General features: G+C 42.1%; 1 protein-coding gene across 2 annotated transcripts in view; it reads left to right on the forward strand.

The window, feature by feature from the left end:
* The window catches only part of calcrl2 (calcitonin receptor-like 2), an 87,392-nt gene extending 78,702 nt beyond the window's left edge, over nt 1–8,690 (forward strand). For both annotated transcript variants that reach the window (XM_060937632.1, XM_060937633.1), the window contains exons 9-13: nt 665–725; nt 821–884; nt 1,094–1,312; nt 2,803–2,844; nt 5,799–8,690. In XM_060937632.1, coding sequence (XP_060793615.1) covers nt 665–725; nt 821–884; nt 1,094–1,312; nt 2,803–2,844; nt 5,799–6,071 — 659 coding nt within the window. In that variant the 3' untranslated portion in view covers nt 6,072–8,690. The remainder of the gene's footprint in view (nt 1–664; nt 726–820; nt 885–1,093; nt 1,313–2,802; nt 2,845–5,798) is intronic.
* The last annotated feature ends 8,997 nt before the right edge of the window (nt 8,691–17,687 follow it).

Genomic DNA, 17,687 nt, shown 5'->3' on the forward strand with positions numbered 1-17,687 from the left:
GATTCCCTTACAAGAAACAGGAATCTAGAAAACTTCACCTGCACTGTCCAGTATCCAGGTATTTATTTCAGTCACACTTGTTTAATTTTTGGCTAAAAAGTGACTGAATCGATTTCAAGTCACTGAATCCTTTCGGATCGTATCGTTCTAAATGAACCAAAATCGTCCTTGAATCGTATCGGCAACCACGAATCGTGATTCGAATCGAATCGTTGTTAAAAAGAATCGTTACACCCCCAGTTCATAATAATCTCTTGTTCAGTTTCAGTTGCAATGTAATCATTCATATGGGTTGGTGAGACATCAAATTTGATTCACTTTAACCTGATTTGCTTCAGTCTTACTTGCTTTAATTTGTTTTACTGTGATCTAATTCAGTCTGGTTAGTTTCACTCTGATTCACTTTGACATTTGATTTTGATTACACTTTGATTAACAGGGCTGAGGAAAGGTGAATCTTATCAGTGAAATATAATAAAAGCACGAGGCGTTGTCGGAATGAGCCTGATAATATACCAAGGTTTTATTTCTTCTTTTCATGGCAATTTAGTATGCCATTTCCACACACTTGTTCTTTCTCTGTCTCACTCTCTCACTTTCATCTGAATTATATTGGATTTTAAAAGGTATTTATCTTATTAATTAATCTTTTTTCTCTTTTCAGGATTTCCAATTATTCCAACTGTCATATACGCTGTGGCCCGTCTGTACTTCCATAACGACATGTAAGTGCATTGTGCTTGTTTTTGAGGAGAACTTTATGTATTAATTTGCTTTTCAAACACTTGTGTTTATGACGTTTGCGTGTGATGTTTCCTAGTTGCTGGTTAAGTAACATTAACCTTCTCTACATTATCCACGGCCCCATCCACGTCGCCCTGGTGGTGAGTGCTCACTCACGGCTGTCCGCTTCTGCTTTCCTGATACACATCACGTGTCTGAAATCTTCATATTTGATTGGCTTCACCTGAGAATGCATGCTAACTGTGTAGTTAATCCAAAAGAAATGAAATGAAACGATGACTCTGAAGTGTTAGGAAAGTATTTGTGTCCAAATTGCACCCTCTTCCTGCTCAATGTTGTCTCCATGCAGGTGAACCTGTTCTTCCTGTTGAACATAGTGCGTGTTCTGATCACAAAGCTGAGAGTGACCCACAGGACAGAGTCCAACGCCTACATGAAGGCTGTGCGTGCCACCCTCATCCTGGTGCCCCTGATGGGCGCTCACTTCATCCTGGTGCCCCTGCAGCCCAAAGGCAGAGTTCCCTTGGTCGTGTATGAGGCCTTCATGAACGTCTTCATGAATTTTCAGGTGTGTACTGACCTACAGACCTGTCTATGACTTCCATTGTGTTTGTTTAAGATGTATGTTAGCATAACTTCACAATAAAAACCATTATTTCAGCTATTTGTTCGATGAACTGCGATGAAATTCTTAGGCCCAATCCCAATTCTAATTTCTACCCCTACCCCTCCGCCTTCCCCTCCGCCTTCCCCTTGGCCCTTCCCCTTGAAACTGAGCTACAAGGGATAGGGCTTGAAATTCAACCCTTACGTATTGGGATAGCCCTTCAACGATCGCATACGTCATTGCGTACCTCCGTCAGCGTTTACGTTAGCAAAACGCGACGCGTCATTGGCTGCGACCAGCCGCTACAGTCAGAGCCAGAGGCAGAAATCTCTGCTGGCAGGGTGTGATTTGTTAACTAACACCACTGAATGGGATATCTTTGGCGCTTCGTGCACCACATCCGACAGAATGAGGTGTCAGAACACTCATGTAAACAATAAAAGCGAGAATAACAGAACAAAACGTACGCAGTAAAGCAACCGAAAACAATACTCACTCCCAAAGCTTTTTAGCAGCAGCTTGGATTTCAGAAATCGCTGCTCATTCTCAGCTCGAAAGCGAATCAAGTGGCGTGTTTCCTCTGGATAACAACTTAAAACACGTAAATAATGGAGAAAATACATTTATGACAATCTTTCGCCGCGGGAACCGCCATCTTTCTGAAATCCGCATGAAATCTCGCTGAAATCCGCATGGCATTGTGGGAAATCACTCAAACCCCTTCGTTCGGAGTCAGCTCCAGGAAAATCTCCGTTTGGAGGGGTACAGAAGCCCTACGCCTTCCCCTCCCCCTCCGCGTTAACTGGGATTGGGATACCCCTACCCCTTCACGTGAACGCGCAAAATGGAGGGGAAGGGCCAAGGGGTTGGTCCAAGGGGTGAAATGGGATTCGGCCTTAGTCTGGTTTATTTCTTGCAGTGTTTCAGGCTTAGCCATGTTGTTTTGATCTTGTAAAATGATGCATCAGGCATATGGCTTATACTTACAATGGAATTAAACCTACTGTTTTAAAAACGGATTGTCTTATGGAGGAAATGACTCATCATATTGCACACAAACCCTTAGAGACACTCTTTGAAGTAATTTCATAAAAACAAGGATTGGCACGATAATTATTAATGGATAATTCAGCTCACTGGAGTCTTTGCATTACATTTATTGTAGATCACCGGGATTTATAAGCATGATTCCTACAGCTCAGCTAATTAATGAGTCAGAGGTCATTTTTACTCAAATAATGTCTTCTAATCTCGTTTTGTAAACCTGAACCTGTGGCTTCTAGGTTACAGTCTTGCAACTAGACCACTCTAGGACCAGCACTTTTTGTAGGTTGCAAATAAAATTATTGGATATGGATCGTTAAGACCCATCTGCCAAATGACTAAATGCAATAAAATTCTAAAGCAGCTGCATATTCCTGACTGATGGTCTTTTGTTTCTCTTTCCATAGGGTTTCCTGGTTGCCATCATCTTATGTTTTGGAAATGGAGAGGTACAAACTGATGCTCATCTCTTTTCCAATCTCAAAATAAAAAACACCAAGCTTTAAAATAGTAGTCAGGAACATGTACACTCACAAGCCACTTTAATAGGAACATGTTATTGATTCTAAGATTCCTGCTGCAGGAGTGGAACCCAATGTGCTCTTCTGCTGTTGCATGCTGAGATGCTTTTCTGCTCACCACGGTTGTAAAGAGTTGCTCTGAGTTACTATAGCCTTCCTGGCAGCTCGAACCAATCTCGCCATTTTCCTCTGACCTCTCTTATCAACAAAGCGTTTGTTTCCACCCACAGAACTGTCACTCGCTCAGGGCTCTACACTAGCTTTTTTTTTTTCAGGAGCACACGTGCTCCTAAGTTAAAAATTTTAGGAGCACAGGGAAAAAAATGGGGGCACAAGCACAAGTAGGTTTTCATTTTAAAGGTTTATTGCAGCACAAACCTTAGACACACCAACACATAAAACGCAAAATTCAATTGAGAATGAATGAATGAACGAATGAATGAATGAACAAACAAATGAATAACGAACAACTGAATGAATGAACAAACAGTAGCTAAACAGAGAGCAGAGCTCAGCAGAGCTAACAACATCATCAAGGACAGCTCCCACCCTGGCTCTGAGTTCTTTGACTTGCTGCCCTAAGGCAGGCGTTACAGGTGCATCAAAGCAAGGACCAACAGACTCAAAAACAGTTTTTCCCACAGGCCATAACCACCTTGAACAATTAGCCTTTTTCACATTACGTCACTTGCAGGGGAACTCATATCCGTTTTCAGCCTTTTGAATGGAAGAAGAGGTATACGGCGGCAACATATGTTAACAAAACTGTGTCATTCACAGATAAGATTGATAATAATATTGCGCATTGTTGTTTATCATTACGTATTGTTAGCAACCATTCCAGTCACCTATCTGCCTTGTTTTGGAAAGGAAGTTTACTGACTTTCTATGGTTGCTACTTGTTAGCCAGCAGATTAGCATGCCGCTTCTTCTTCCATTCAAAAGGCTGAAAACGGATGTGAGGTTCTTCTGCAAGTGACGTAATGTGAAAAAGGCTAATTACATGCACTGACTGATGCCACTTCTGGCAGGTGCAACAATGCACCAACAAGGACCTAAAAGGACAATATTCTCACACTTACCTGATACAGTGCAATACTTATTACAGTGCAACCTCACAGAGCAACTTTTTAGTTTTTATAGCTTTTGTATATTTTATATTTATATTTCTACACTTTTACATCCATACCCAATACAATGCAATACCAAATACAGTGCAATATCCTGAGTTTTGTAGCTGAACTGAGTTTCTATAACTAATGTGCAATTAACATCTGCAACTCAACACGCCCAGTTGTGTATATATATATATATTCTTTGTTTTTCTGCTGTGTTGTGACGTGCACCATTTGTATATACTGTATATTATTTGTTTTTCTGCTGTGTTGTATGTTCCCATCTAAATGTTTGCACTGGGGTGTGTGCTTTCCATCTCATTATTCTATTCTTGTTTCCACCATCATTGCTTTTAAAAAACGCCGTTATTCTCTGCATAGCGAATATATTTCTCAGCTCGGTCCGGACCAGCTCTGTTATCTCTCAGTTGAATGATCTGATGAATCCCTAAAAAGCACTTTTCCCACCTAGTGCCACACCCACAACATACAACCGTGGGAAAGAGGGGCAATCACAGAAAGATGAGTAGAAAACGGGAAATGTTACGGGGGATATTTATTGTGATAGTAGGCTATTGTAGCGTCAGCACAAAAGCACCAGACTCAACTTTAACGGGAAATGTTACGGGGGATATTTATTGTGATAGTAGGCTATTGTAGCGTCAGCACAAAAGCACCAGACTCAACTTTAACTGAAAGTGTTATTCAGTAGCCTAAACTTATTCAAGCTACAGACCGAGAAGAATAAAAACGCTGAAATCTCATGTCCCGGTAAAACGCACTAGCATGGCAGAACGGCAAAAAAAAATTTAACTTTTTCACTCCCCCCCACCGGCTACTGTGGGAACCACCGCAGTGCAAGACAGAGGCGATGCACGCAACTACAGACAGGGAGCAAGGCGCAGGCAGAACACACACACGCACGTACACAACACTGAACACACACACTTACAACAATACAGGCCGTTACTCGTTACACTATATTAGGTAGGCTATCCAGCGCTGGATTTACATACTTTGCAGTTTAACGTTTGATACATTTTAGAATGTTAAACTCGTCGCGTCTGTGCTCAGTGCTTTCCTAAATTGTCGGCCGCAAGAAGCCCTCGCACGAATGCGTGTTTTTTTTTCGTCGTTCACATGCCGAAAAATTCGCTCGCAAATGCGAGTGAAATGTGCGCACTGTAGAGCCCTGCACTCGCTCAGTGTTTTTTTGTTTTTTGCACCATTCTGTGTGAACTCTAGAGACTGTTGTGTGTGAAAATCCCAGGAGATCAGCAGTTTCTGAAATACTCAAACCAGTCCATCTGGCTCAACCAACACCCATGCTACAGTGAAAGAAAGTCACACTTTGAGATCACAATTTTTCCCATTCTGATTTTTGAAATGAACATTAACTAAAGCTCTTGATTTGTATCTGCATGATTTGATGCATTGTGCTGCGGTCAAGGGATCGGCTGATTAGAGAACTGCATAAAACAGCAGGTGGATGGATGGGTGTTCCTAATAAAGTGGCCAGTGAGTGTACAGTTACACTACACCTTAGGGAACTCTAGAGTTAGAAGATGAAAATAATCTGTGCAATGTTTGTGACTATTGGAGGAAAAATCTAGTTGTAACAGGAAAGTGTTGACATGCATGACTTTAATCAGGCACTTGTCGCATAATACATAGAGTTGTCTTGATATGAACAGTGTCTGATGTTAGGACAAATTTGTAGTACAGCTTGGATTTTTTTGTTATTTTCTACAACATGTCCACCTCCAGGTGCACTCAGCTATAAAGCGTAAGCTTGCCCAGTACCGGGTCCAATGCCGGCAGCGCCTGGTGACGAATGACTCTCAGTCTCACAACTACCACACCAACACCTCGCTCATCGAAACCAGCCGAGGGACCGTGACTGTGGAACATATGCCACCCCAGGTGGATGAGGACAAAACAAACATACCCACGTTCGTCCTCAATGGCCAGAGCAATGCCAAGCGCAGTTTCATCGGGGAAGATCACAAACCCAAAGTCCTCGAGTCATCAATGATCTGACACTAAAATGGAAAGAGACTTCTTTAAATCTTCACGCCCAAGCTCTTTTAAAGAAATGTTATCTTGAATGTGAACTGTGGTTTAAAAAAAAAAAAGGTTGTTAGTATAATTAGCTTTTTTATACTAACTGGTCCAAATTTTCATTTCAACAGCGTCGTCTGTTCGGTTATTTCAAAGCACTGAAACAAAGGAAAGTGAGTGTTTAAAGCAGCGGCTAAACATTTGACAGAGCTCCTCTTGAATGATGTCTAAGGTTTTGCCCTTTCGTCAGGAGATCATGAGTTTGAATATCAGACGCCACAGCAGTCTGGGAACCCAAGCAAGTGTTGAACTTTGAGTTGGGAAAGTTCATCTTGCTTTCCTTTCTGTCTGTCACTTAGTCCGACTCTAGCCAATTACCATAGGGCCTTTAGAACCGTCCTTAACATGTGAGGCAGTTTAGGAAGAAGCATGTCGTAACCTTTATCGGGGTGGACAAATCAGTCGCTGGTTATTTGTAGTTACATCATGGTAACACAAGTTGAGATAAAGAAAAGCAATGTAGGGCCTGTTGACTTTCTCAAAGCAAACATTTTCATTTACGATGTAGCTAAGTTTAAATGTGACACACATCAATGCTGTAACAATAGCACAAGTTACTTGTTCCGAATCACACCACCTGCTGCACTACAATCATTTCCCAAAATGGTTTATCGTAGTTGGATTAATTACAGAGGTGCTAACAAGAAAGTCCTAGCAGGCAGAGAGTGAAAAAAACAGACTTTTGCCACAAAAGTCTTTTACTGTTTCTTTCATTGATACGTGTTTCACTGATTTGGGCATTTACACATTTTTACCGTACAGTTAGCCGTCATGGAATGTGATTTCAAATAAAATGCCCATGTAACTTTAGCTAGCTAATTATTAAGTGGCCACTATTTCACTACTTAGTTATAAATAGTTCTTCCTTTTTATGCCTCCGCCACCGTAAGGTGCAGGAGGCATTATGTTTTCAGGTTGTCCGTCTGTCCGTCCGTCCGTCCCGAAACCTTGTGAACACGATATCTCAAAGGCTAATGAAAGGAATTTCACCAAACTTTCACCATTTGTGCGCTTTGGGACAAACATGAACTGATTAGATTTTGAGATCAAAAGGTCTAAGGTCAAGGTCACTGTGAGGTCAAATGGCTGTCCGAAAACCTTGTGAACACAGTATCTCCAAGGCTAATACAAGTAATTTCACCAGATCAAGATTACTGTGAGGTCAAATGTCCATCCCCAAATCACAACTTAATAAGGCGTGTAGTCTACCGGGCGGAGGCATCCCCATCGACGCCGTTGGCGTCGAGTTCTATCTAGTTTTTTTTTTTTTAAACAAAAAGCCCCAACTTTGTTTCTTATATTTGCTCACAAGATTAAAGCTAGTCAATTTGACAATGTGAACAAATCTGATTCACTTTTAATCCGATGCTGCTTTAGCTCAGACAGCAGAAAAGCATTGATCTCACAAGCAATCAAAATTCATAAATGCCACTCCTAAACCTCAGATCTTGGCCCTGCTGTAATTAGCTCTCATGGATCAGAGACCATTTTCAGAATCAGAGATAGTCTGTGGAAACAATACTCGCATAACATGCACAATACGTCACCTCGCACGTAAACGTATCGAGAGACGCTAGTTAAACTCAAACAGTATCTTTTACATTGATGTGAGGACAGAAGTCCATATCTGATAGCTGAAACTTTGGACAGTGACATGATGTGCTATATTAGAACGTTTTTTAGAAGAGGAAAAAGTTTGTATTAATGCACTTCAGTATCTAACTAGCTCACTATATGTTTTTATTTTCCATTAGCCACCACTTTTTAGCCTAGTCAGCTAGCTTTCTGTGCAACCAAAACATAGGACTTAGCCGCATGTTGGAGCTTTTATTTGTGTTAGCTAATGAATTTATGATTTGTCCACCTCCCAGATTGGTAGCTTAGTGCGATACAGAGCAATCTAAATGATGGGCTACGAGAAATTTGGGGAAAATTTGGTTAAAACACTTATAATTCAGAGGAGTTGGATATTTTGTAGCATATCCAGTGGACTTGTGTTTTATGCATCTGTATGTGCACTTGATAAAAGATTTAGCTGAATTCTCCTTTTCAAATGGTCTATAAAAGAAGTAAAAAAGGCATTGTGCGTTTCATCAAACCCCAAAAATTAGATCATAAATGAGAATTCCAGCAGGTTGCCCCTTAACTCATTTGTACCTACTGATTTTTGTTGTTGTTGTTGTTGCAGGAACGACCCAGACGGAGAAAACAATTAAAGGAAGTTGAATTGTTTGTTCGAGCACTGAGAACATTTGAAATATGTAATTATTTCTTAAATATGTGTATAAACACTTGTAAATAGGCGTTCTGTGTGTTTTTCACCTACTGCCTTCTCTCATTCTTAGCGGAGGCTTTTTTTTTTCCTCTCTAGATTTATATTATAGTGAGCTGTTGAAAGAGGTGTTATTTGCTTGTATCTATCTCTTGGTCAGATTTCTTGGCTGAAACATTCCTTTCAAACTTCCAGCATGTGAATAACTGTCATTTCACTATATGTGTAATGGATGCTATTGTTATAAAGAGCACAATAAATGTTACTGCACTGGATATTCATTTTCTGCAATACTCTTAAGTTTTTGGGTTTTTTCGCATTACATTAATGGTATTTTAGCAGATGTGCTTATCCTGAGCAACGTAAAACAAGCCCAGAGCAGCTCAAGGGCACATCAGCCATTCTGCTGGTCTAAGGAATTGAACCAATGACCTTTTGGCCCCAAGGCAGCTTCTCTAACCATTAGGCTAACCTTCTCAAAGGTGAGTTAACTGAAGACCTTACAAGTGTGACATAGAATTGAATCTAAATTTTTCTCCAGAGGAATCTGGACAGGGCGGCACGGTGGTGTAGTGGTTAGCGCTGTCGCCTCACAGCAAGAAGGTCCGGGTTCGAGCCCCGTGGCCGCCGAGGGCCTTTCTGTGTGGAGTTTGCATGTTCTCCCCGTGTCCGCGTGGGTTTCCTCCGGGTGCTCCGGTTTCCCCCACAGTCCAAAGACATGCAGGTTAGGTTAACTGGTGACTCTAAATTGACCGTAGGTGTGAATGTGAGTGTGAATGGTTGTCTGTGTCTATGTGTCAGCCCTGTGATGACCTGGTGACTTGTCCAGGGTGTACCCCGCCTTTCACCCATAGTCAGCTGAGATAGGCTCCAGCTTGCCTGTGACCCTGTAGCAGGATAAAGCGGCTAGAGATGATGAGATGAGATGAGATGAGACATACCGCCTAGTGGCCAGTGTTAGTAATTACCAGTCATACACACCACCTAGTGGCTAGTGTTAGCAGAGCTCCGGCCTGCATGAGCGGAGCCCCATAGGCATAGCGTGTGGATACATAAAGAAACCCATCAAGTTGTTTTCTGATGGTTTCGGTCCTGTGCGTGCCTGCCATCACAGGAAACCCAACAACTAGTAAAGTGAGTAGTGAAGTGTGAAGTACCGTAGAGTAGTAGTCGGGACAGTATAGTAGTGAGTAACTTGTCGCCCTACGTTGTCGTGTATCGCATACTCGCATGCCTGCCATCACAGGCAAACCAGTCATGGCGGGAAAATCTCCACGTGTGCGCTTCATGCCTGAATTTTTATTATTTTTTGACAATTCTCGATTAAAATACCAACTTATTCTTCTTCATTCTACTTTTTGCATAAAAGTTGATAAAATATATACTTCATTTTCTTTTTTAAATTATAACGTAAATTGTACGTTGTAAAAAAATTGGGTGATAACGAAAAAGAAAACCAACTGAAGAATTGCAAGAAGTTGTTGACAGGAGAGCAAAAAGAAAGAAAACGAGAGAAGGAGAAAAGGTGATGGGAGATGGTCAAGTCCAGCTTGTCAGAGGAAGATGGAGAGAACAAGAGAGAGAAAGAAGAAAGGTGTCAGAAGAGGAGAGGAAAAGAAGGCGAGTACCGAAAAGAGAGTGAGAAAGAAGGAGAAACCAATGTGACCATGGCTAGTGCAACAAACTGTTGTCTACTCAAGCGAACAGCTGCTGATAGCGGAGCGGAGCCCCATAGGCAGAGAGTGTGGATACATATAGAGACCCATCAAGTTGTTTTCTGATGGTTTCGGTCCTGTTCATGCCTGCCACCACAGGAAACCCAACAACTAGTGAAGTGAGTAGTGAAGTAGAGTAGTCATTGGGACAGTATAGTAGTGAGTAACTTGTTGCTGTTGTCACCCGACGTTTTGTACAACATAAGGAAACAGTATAGTAACTATAACGGTAAAGAAATAAAACAAAAGAGGCTGGCTATAATATAAGAAAATGCTACACCCCTGAAACAGATGGGAGCTCCGCTTTAAGGCAGTACTTAAATCTATATATTAATTGATATGGCAGTACTATCAGATCAAAACACCTCTACAAAAGTCATTGAGAAGCTTTCAAAATGTAAAGACCTGGAGATAGAGATAAATTGGATGTGGGGGATGGCAACGACATTCAAGAAACCTAGAAGATTGTCTTACGAGGATCAGCTCATATCCTGAGGAGAATGCTTTCCATTTAACTCCAGCCCCTCAAAGGACCTCAGGACCATGGGTTGGACCCGGTCCCTGAGGTAAAATAACAAAACAGAAGAAGGATAGACAGACAGATAGATAGATAGATAGATCGATCGATCGATCACACTCTCAGAAAATAAAGTACATTACTTTGCCAGACCGTCTAAGGTACTTGTCAGTCCCCTTTATATGCTGCTTGGAAACATATCTGTATCTTTTTATCTCCTGCCCAAATGAAGTTTGGTGGGAGATATAGAAACAGGTTTCATCCATCTGGTCATGTTTTCGTGGTGTAGTGGTTAGCGCTGTTGCCTCACAGCAAGAAGGTCCTGGGTTCGAGCCCTGTGGCCGGCAAGGGCCTTTCTGTGCAGAGTTTGCATGTTCTCCCCGTGTCGGTGTGGGTTTCCTCCGGGTGCTCCGGTTTCCCCCACAGTCCAAAGACATGCAGGTTAGGTTAACTGGTGACTCTAAATTGACCGTAGGTGTGAATGTGAGTGTGAATGGTTGTCTGTGTCTATGTGTCAGCCCTGTGATGACCTGGCGACTTGTCCAGGGTGTACCCTGCCTTTCGCCCGTAGTCAGCTGGGATAGGCTCCAGCTTGCCTGTGACCCTGTAGAACAGGATAAAGCGGCTAGAGATAATGAGATGAGACGTTCTATACATATCAAGCAACATGTGAACTGGTGCCTTTTGCTATATTGGATTTTTGAAAAAAAGTATTTTTCAAATTTTTACATAAAAAATAGATTTTGACTTAGTTTCTAAGAGCAGTGTTCGTTTCCGGAGCATATATCCAAAACTGTTCATGATACGGATTTGAAACTTGGTATACATGTTAACAAGGTGATGCAGATGTGCATTTTCATACTAAGACATTTGAGAAATTTAAATTTTTCATGTTTCCATGGAAACAATTTCAGACTTAGTCTCTCAGGTTAGTCTTAGGGATAGGTTTTGTTTCCAGAGCAGGACTTGAAAACTACGAGTGGTATGGTCTTGAAAGTTGGTATATGTGTTGATTAAGTAATGTATATATGCCTTTTGATACTAAGAAATGTGAGAAATTTTAATTTTTAGCTCACCTGGACCAAAGGTCCGGTAGGTTTATGCCATGGGCTGCTGAGGTCAGTGTAAAGTGGTAGGGTTGGTTTCCTGCAGCAGAACTTGAAAAATGTGACAATATCTTGAAAGTTCGTAGTTGGTATATAAGGCAGGGGATATAGATGACTCTGTCTTCTTGTCGGCTCTAGAAATAGCCACATGGTTACCCTGAGGTCCAATAATGAGCCCTAGGGGGTACATTAATGGAGATTGTACCTTGTGGGACAGAAATGGACTCCTACTGTACCCCTATTTCTGACAGTGTAGTTGAAATAAGTTATCAAATATTTTACTGATAAATTAATAAAATACAGCCTCAAATATCGATAAAAAATTAAGCAGAAGAAATGTCTCTGTCTTTAAATATGTCCAAAGTATAAATAGACAAATGTTAAATTAAAAAAAGTAATATTGCAAAATAATATTTTATCAAACACAAGTTCTCTATACAGGAAGATATAATCCATTTGCACTTCAATTGCCATATTGGATACAATCGTTCCTGACTTTTCTAATAAGGTTTGCTGTTTTTTTTTCAGTATTATAGTACCAAAGGGGCAAAAATGGAGGAAATCCAGCTCATTGAAACTGAATATTCTGCATATAGTTGCATATATTTTTCCATGGCTCTCTAGCATCTCATTGCTGTGACAGGTGATCACACAAAACAGCTTTCAACAGGTTCATATGCCATGTGTGTGTATACAGATTCAGAATAGCACATAATCAGATTACGGTATATCATACTCAAACACATAAATGTGGGAAATAGGTGGCACTGAATTTTGCCTTGGTATGAAAACTATGATGTCATACTTTAATTCCTTCCCTGTTTTGTCTACACTGTTCCACAACCCAATGCCTGTGCTGATAAGGAGCACAATTCACACTTCACTAGGGAGTGGTCGTGTCCAATTGTTTTCCAAGAAAAAAACTGTAACTTAGAGAGGAGCGGGTCTGCCAACAAAGCTGCTCACTTTTTTCCTAAGAGGCAAAAAGATATGGATCTTTAATTAATACCATCAGCACTGAGCAGCTTTTTCCTGAAGTGGACATTAAAAAGCTGCTCAAATAATTGTTAAAGTTATATTATATTCAGAATTTCCTTTCTTCTTTATCTTCAGGAAGCACTTTACCTTAGTAACGCTCATAGTGGATCCAGAGTCTATCCTGGGAACACTGGGAGTGAAGTGGGAATACACTGTGCATGGGACACCATGGGATTAGTAAATAATTGAATCATATAGTCAAGTCAAGTCAAGTGAAGTCAAGTCAACTTTATTGTCAAATATGCTATACATGCTCGACATACAGCACAGATGAAATATCAGTCCTCTCTGACCCACGGTGCAAACAGGCAATGCAATAAATAAAAACAGAATAATTGAAAAAAACAAACAATATAAACAGTATAAACACTCTAGATAGGAACTAGACATAGACTAAACACTCAAACAATATAAACAGTATAAATAAACAGTATAAACACTAGATAAGAACAAGACATAGACTAAACACTCAGACAATATAAACAGTGTAAACACTAGATAAGAACTACACACAGACTAAACACTCAAACAGACAATATAAACAGTATAAACACTCTAGATATGAACTAGACGTAGACTAAACACTCATATATATACATACATACATACACACACACACACACACACACACACACACACACACACAAACATAAATTGGTTCAAATAACCAAACAGTCAAGGGCACTTGAGGTATAGCAGGTAAACATGAAACATGAAATAAGCAGTATAAACAAACTAGCAGCTGTTAAGATGAGGTAGTGCGGAATAGTGCAAATGAGCGAGGTAAAATGAGATGTGCGGTCCCTGAGTTCAGTGTGTTAATGAACGATAAGATGTATGTGTGTGTGTGTGTGTGTGTGTGTTGGGGGGGGGGGGACTGTGAGGATGACATGTCAGATGCTGAAGGGGGGGCAGGGGGGTGTGCGGGCAGAATCTGTGGCAGGGGGCAGAGGGGGGAGGAGGGGCAGAACAGGGAGGGAGTTGAGCCTCCTGACTGCCTGGTGAAAGAAACTGTCCTTGAGCCTGCTGGTTTTGGCCCGGAGACTCCGCAGTCTCCTCCCCGATGGCAGCAGGCTGAAGAGGCTGTGAGATGGGTGGGTGGGGTCACCTGCAATCCTGATGGCTTTGCGGGTGAGGCGGGAGTTATAAATATCCATTAGAGAAGGGAGAGAGACACCAATGATCCTCTCAGCTGCTCTCACGATGCGCTGCAGAGACTTGCAGCAGGACACGGTGCAGGCGCCGTACCACACAATGATAGAGAACTAAACATGTATTGTGTCATGCCAACAGAGCTGAGGAACAATAACCTGCACGCAGAGCTGCCACCAAGGACAGGAAATTGTTTGTCATTTATTCAAACAAAAAACCTTCAAACTATTCAAAGGCACAAAAGTCAATTCTGGTTAATTCTAAAATGTCATGTGTATGTATGAATAATAATTTTAACCATGACCTGGATCTATAGATAGCAGGGAGGATGCTGCTATTTTCACTGCTATTAGAAAGAAAAATGCCCTGACTGACTGCACCAACATGAACATTTCTATAGAGGTGGTGAGGTGATCATGTGAGGTGATTTCTGATATTGGCACACATGGTACTGATCCATCCATCCATCCATTATCTGTAGCTGCTTATCCTGTTCTACAGGGTCGCAGGCAAGCTGGAGTCTATGGGCAAGAGGCAGGGTACACCCTGGACAAGTCGCCAGGTTATCGCAGGGCTGACACACAGAGACAAACAACCATTCACACTCACATTCACACCTACGGTCAATTTAGAGCCACCAATTAACCTAACCTGCATGTCTTTGGACTGTAGGGGAAACTGGAGCACCCGGAGGAAACCCACGCAGACACGGGGAGAACATGCAAGCTCCACACAGAAAGGCCCTTGCCGGCCACTGGGCTCAAACCCAGGACTGTCTTGCTGTGAGGTGACAGTGCTAACCACTACACCACCGTGCCACCCCATGGTACTGATGCATTTCTAAAATTATTTTTAATAAAGAAAAGATCAATAAAATGAGGCTGTCATAAACCAAAGCATAGTCTCTCTCAGTCTTTTACATCCTGTCGGACGGTCTGTTCAGCGCCGATGGTCACGACCGTGGGCAACTAGCCCAGCTCGACTCTTACAGAGCTTACCGCAGGTTTCACAGATGAATTCCGTTGTTTGGCAAGGTTCATGTCTCTTACGTCTATTGTCAGACTCCTTTGTCACCAGATCATTTTCAAGTTTTTTGGCGCCCTGATGGAGCTTGTGCCGCCAAGAAATATGATCTTGGGTGAGGTTCTCCCAGTCAGCTCCGATGTTGAATAATTTCAGGTTGCGCTTGCAAACATCGATGAAGCGAAGCTTTGGACGCCCCCCGTTGCATTTGCCATCTGCAAGCTGACCGTACAAAATTTGGTGGGGGAGACGAGAGTGGGCCATGTGGGACATGTGGCCCAACCAATGCAGCCTACATTGTTTCAGGATTGGATACAGGCTTGTGGTGCCACATCTTTTGTGGATCTCCAAGTTTGGAACTTTATCCATCCATGTAACCCCACAGATTTTTCTGAGGCATCTAAGGTGGAAGCTGTTAAGTTTCCTTTCAATGTGAGCATGAGAAGCCCATGTCTCACTACCATAGAGCAAAGCGGACAGTACACAAGTTTGATATATGCGCACTTTGGTATGGATTGTAAGATACTTGTTGTCCCAAGCACGACTTTTCAGTTTCCCAAACAAACAGGCAGCCTGGCCAATGCGTGAGTCAACTTCACAGTTTAGATTTCCAGAAGACGAGACCGTGGAACCTAGGTAACGGAAGTCTTCGACCGTGTCGAGAGGGCTCTCATTGATGGTGATATGAGGAGGGGGTGCATTAGTTGAGAAGGCAATCGTCTTCTTCACACTAATCGTTTGACCAAATTTGTCACAGGTATTGCTAAATGCGTCACACATGCCTTGTAACTCGGCTTCACTATGAGAGCAAAACGTGGCATCATCAGCAAACATTAGTTCGCGTATCAGGACTGTGCTGGTTTTTTACTTTGCCCTGAGACGAGCAAGATTGAAAAGTTTGCCATCGCTCCTGGTGCTGAGGGCGATGCCTTCAGGGTTTGGAAAAGCAATATGTAGCAGAGTGGATAAAAAGATGCCAAACAGAGTTGACGCCATCACGCATCCCTGTTTAACTCCTCAATTCACTGTGAAGGCTTCTGATAGGTCACCATCAAAATCTACGCAAGCAGACATTCCGTCATGAAATGCCTTGATGATATCTAGGAGTTTAGGTGGACAGCCTAACTTGTGTAATACCAGATACAGGCCTTCACGGCTGACCGAGTCAAAGGCTTTGGGTAGGTCTATGAAAACAGCCAGCAAAGGTTTATTTTGCTCAACGCATTTCTCCTGAAGCAGACAGAGAGTGAAGACCATGTCAATGGTGGATCGATGCCTTCGGAAGCCGCACTGAGATTCAGGATAAATTCTGTCTGCAAGAACCTGTAATCTCTTCAGAATTACACAGGTGAAGAGTTTACCAACCAGACTGAGCAAAGCAATGGCTCTATAGTTGTCACAAAATTGTCTAGACCCCTTGTTCTTAAAGAGGGTCACCAGCTTTGCGTCTTTGAGATCCTGTGGGACATGGCCTTCACGCCAGCATGATAACAACAGGTTGAGCAGGTGTTCTTTCAAGACAGGGACATCAAGTTTAAGAAGATCTGGAGGTATACCATCACTCCCAGGCGCCTTGCCTCTTTTCATGTCCTTTAGGGCGATCTCAATTTCTTGCAAGATGGGATCTTCGTCAAGGTACGTCAGTTCTGGGAGTTGTTCTATGCAATCCAGCACGGATTCATCAGAAGGTACGGGGTTCCTGTAGAGAGAGCTAAAGTGATCAACCCGGGGTTTGAGTTGGTCAGGTTTCTCCAACAAGATGTTACCATCGGAGTCTTTCAATGGCGCAGTCAGTCGAGGTGATGGCCCTCGAACAAACTTCAGGGCCGCGTGGACACCTGCGATGTCACCACGGTCATCACACCTCTGAACATTTTCACAAACGTTGTCCCAGAACTCCCTCTGTGTCTCTCTGAGAACGCGTTGTGCATTAGCACGAGCTTTTTTCATGGTTGCTTCATTCACTGGGTTGGGTGCGTTGACGTAGGTCAGTCTGGAATTCCTCTTTTCGTCCAAAACTGGACCGATCTTGTTTAGATTGGCCTGAAACCAATCTGGCCGCTTCCTAGTTCGGAGACCGAACGTGTCTTTCCCTACTTGCTGCAAGGTGTCACGCAGCTTTGACCATTTGTTGTCACAAGATGTTGTGTCGTTGGCCGAAGGGGCATCAAGAGCCATCAATAGGCTGTCTCTAAATTGCTCAAGCAGTCCTGGATCACTCATGTTGTAGGTTTCCGTTTTTGGGATGCGGCGCTTCTGAGGGTAGTACATATAGACAATAATGTGAACAAGGTAAACAAATCAACACCGGGGGAGGTTACAAATACAGACTAAGGCACAAAACACACACAAATATTATAAAAATGTACATATTCCATGTTTTAACAGATTTCTTTTTGCATGATATAGTGAGGATTTAACACTATGCATCTAGGTATATAACATTTTACCAGTAAAATCATTAAATCTTAAATTAAATATTCATTTCCCAGATAAACCAGTATAAACAAGTAACACGAATCAAATAGAGCTCAAACTGCACTTACTTTGACTAAGTTTTGAGGGTTATTGCAGTGCTAAAATGAAATTTAACATATTGACACAACTGTTTCACCTTTCTAATCTTGTTTTATTCAGATATCACTCAATTGGACCGGTTCTGATGATCAGAACAGACTCACTAATTAGTGTTTTATAATGCAGAAAAGGACG

This window comes from Neoarius graeffei, chromosome 13 (assembly GCF_027579695.1).
Source record: "Neoarius graeffei isolate fNeoGra1 chromosome 13, fNeoGra1.pri, whole genome shotgun sequence".
In the NCBI taxonomy this organism is placed as follows: domain Eukaryota; kingdom Metazoa; phylum Chordata; class Actinopteri; order Siluriformes; family Ariidae; genus Neoarius; species Neoarius graeffei.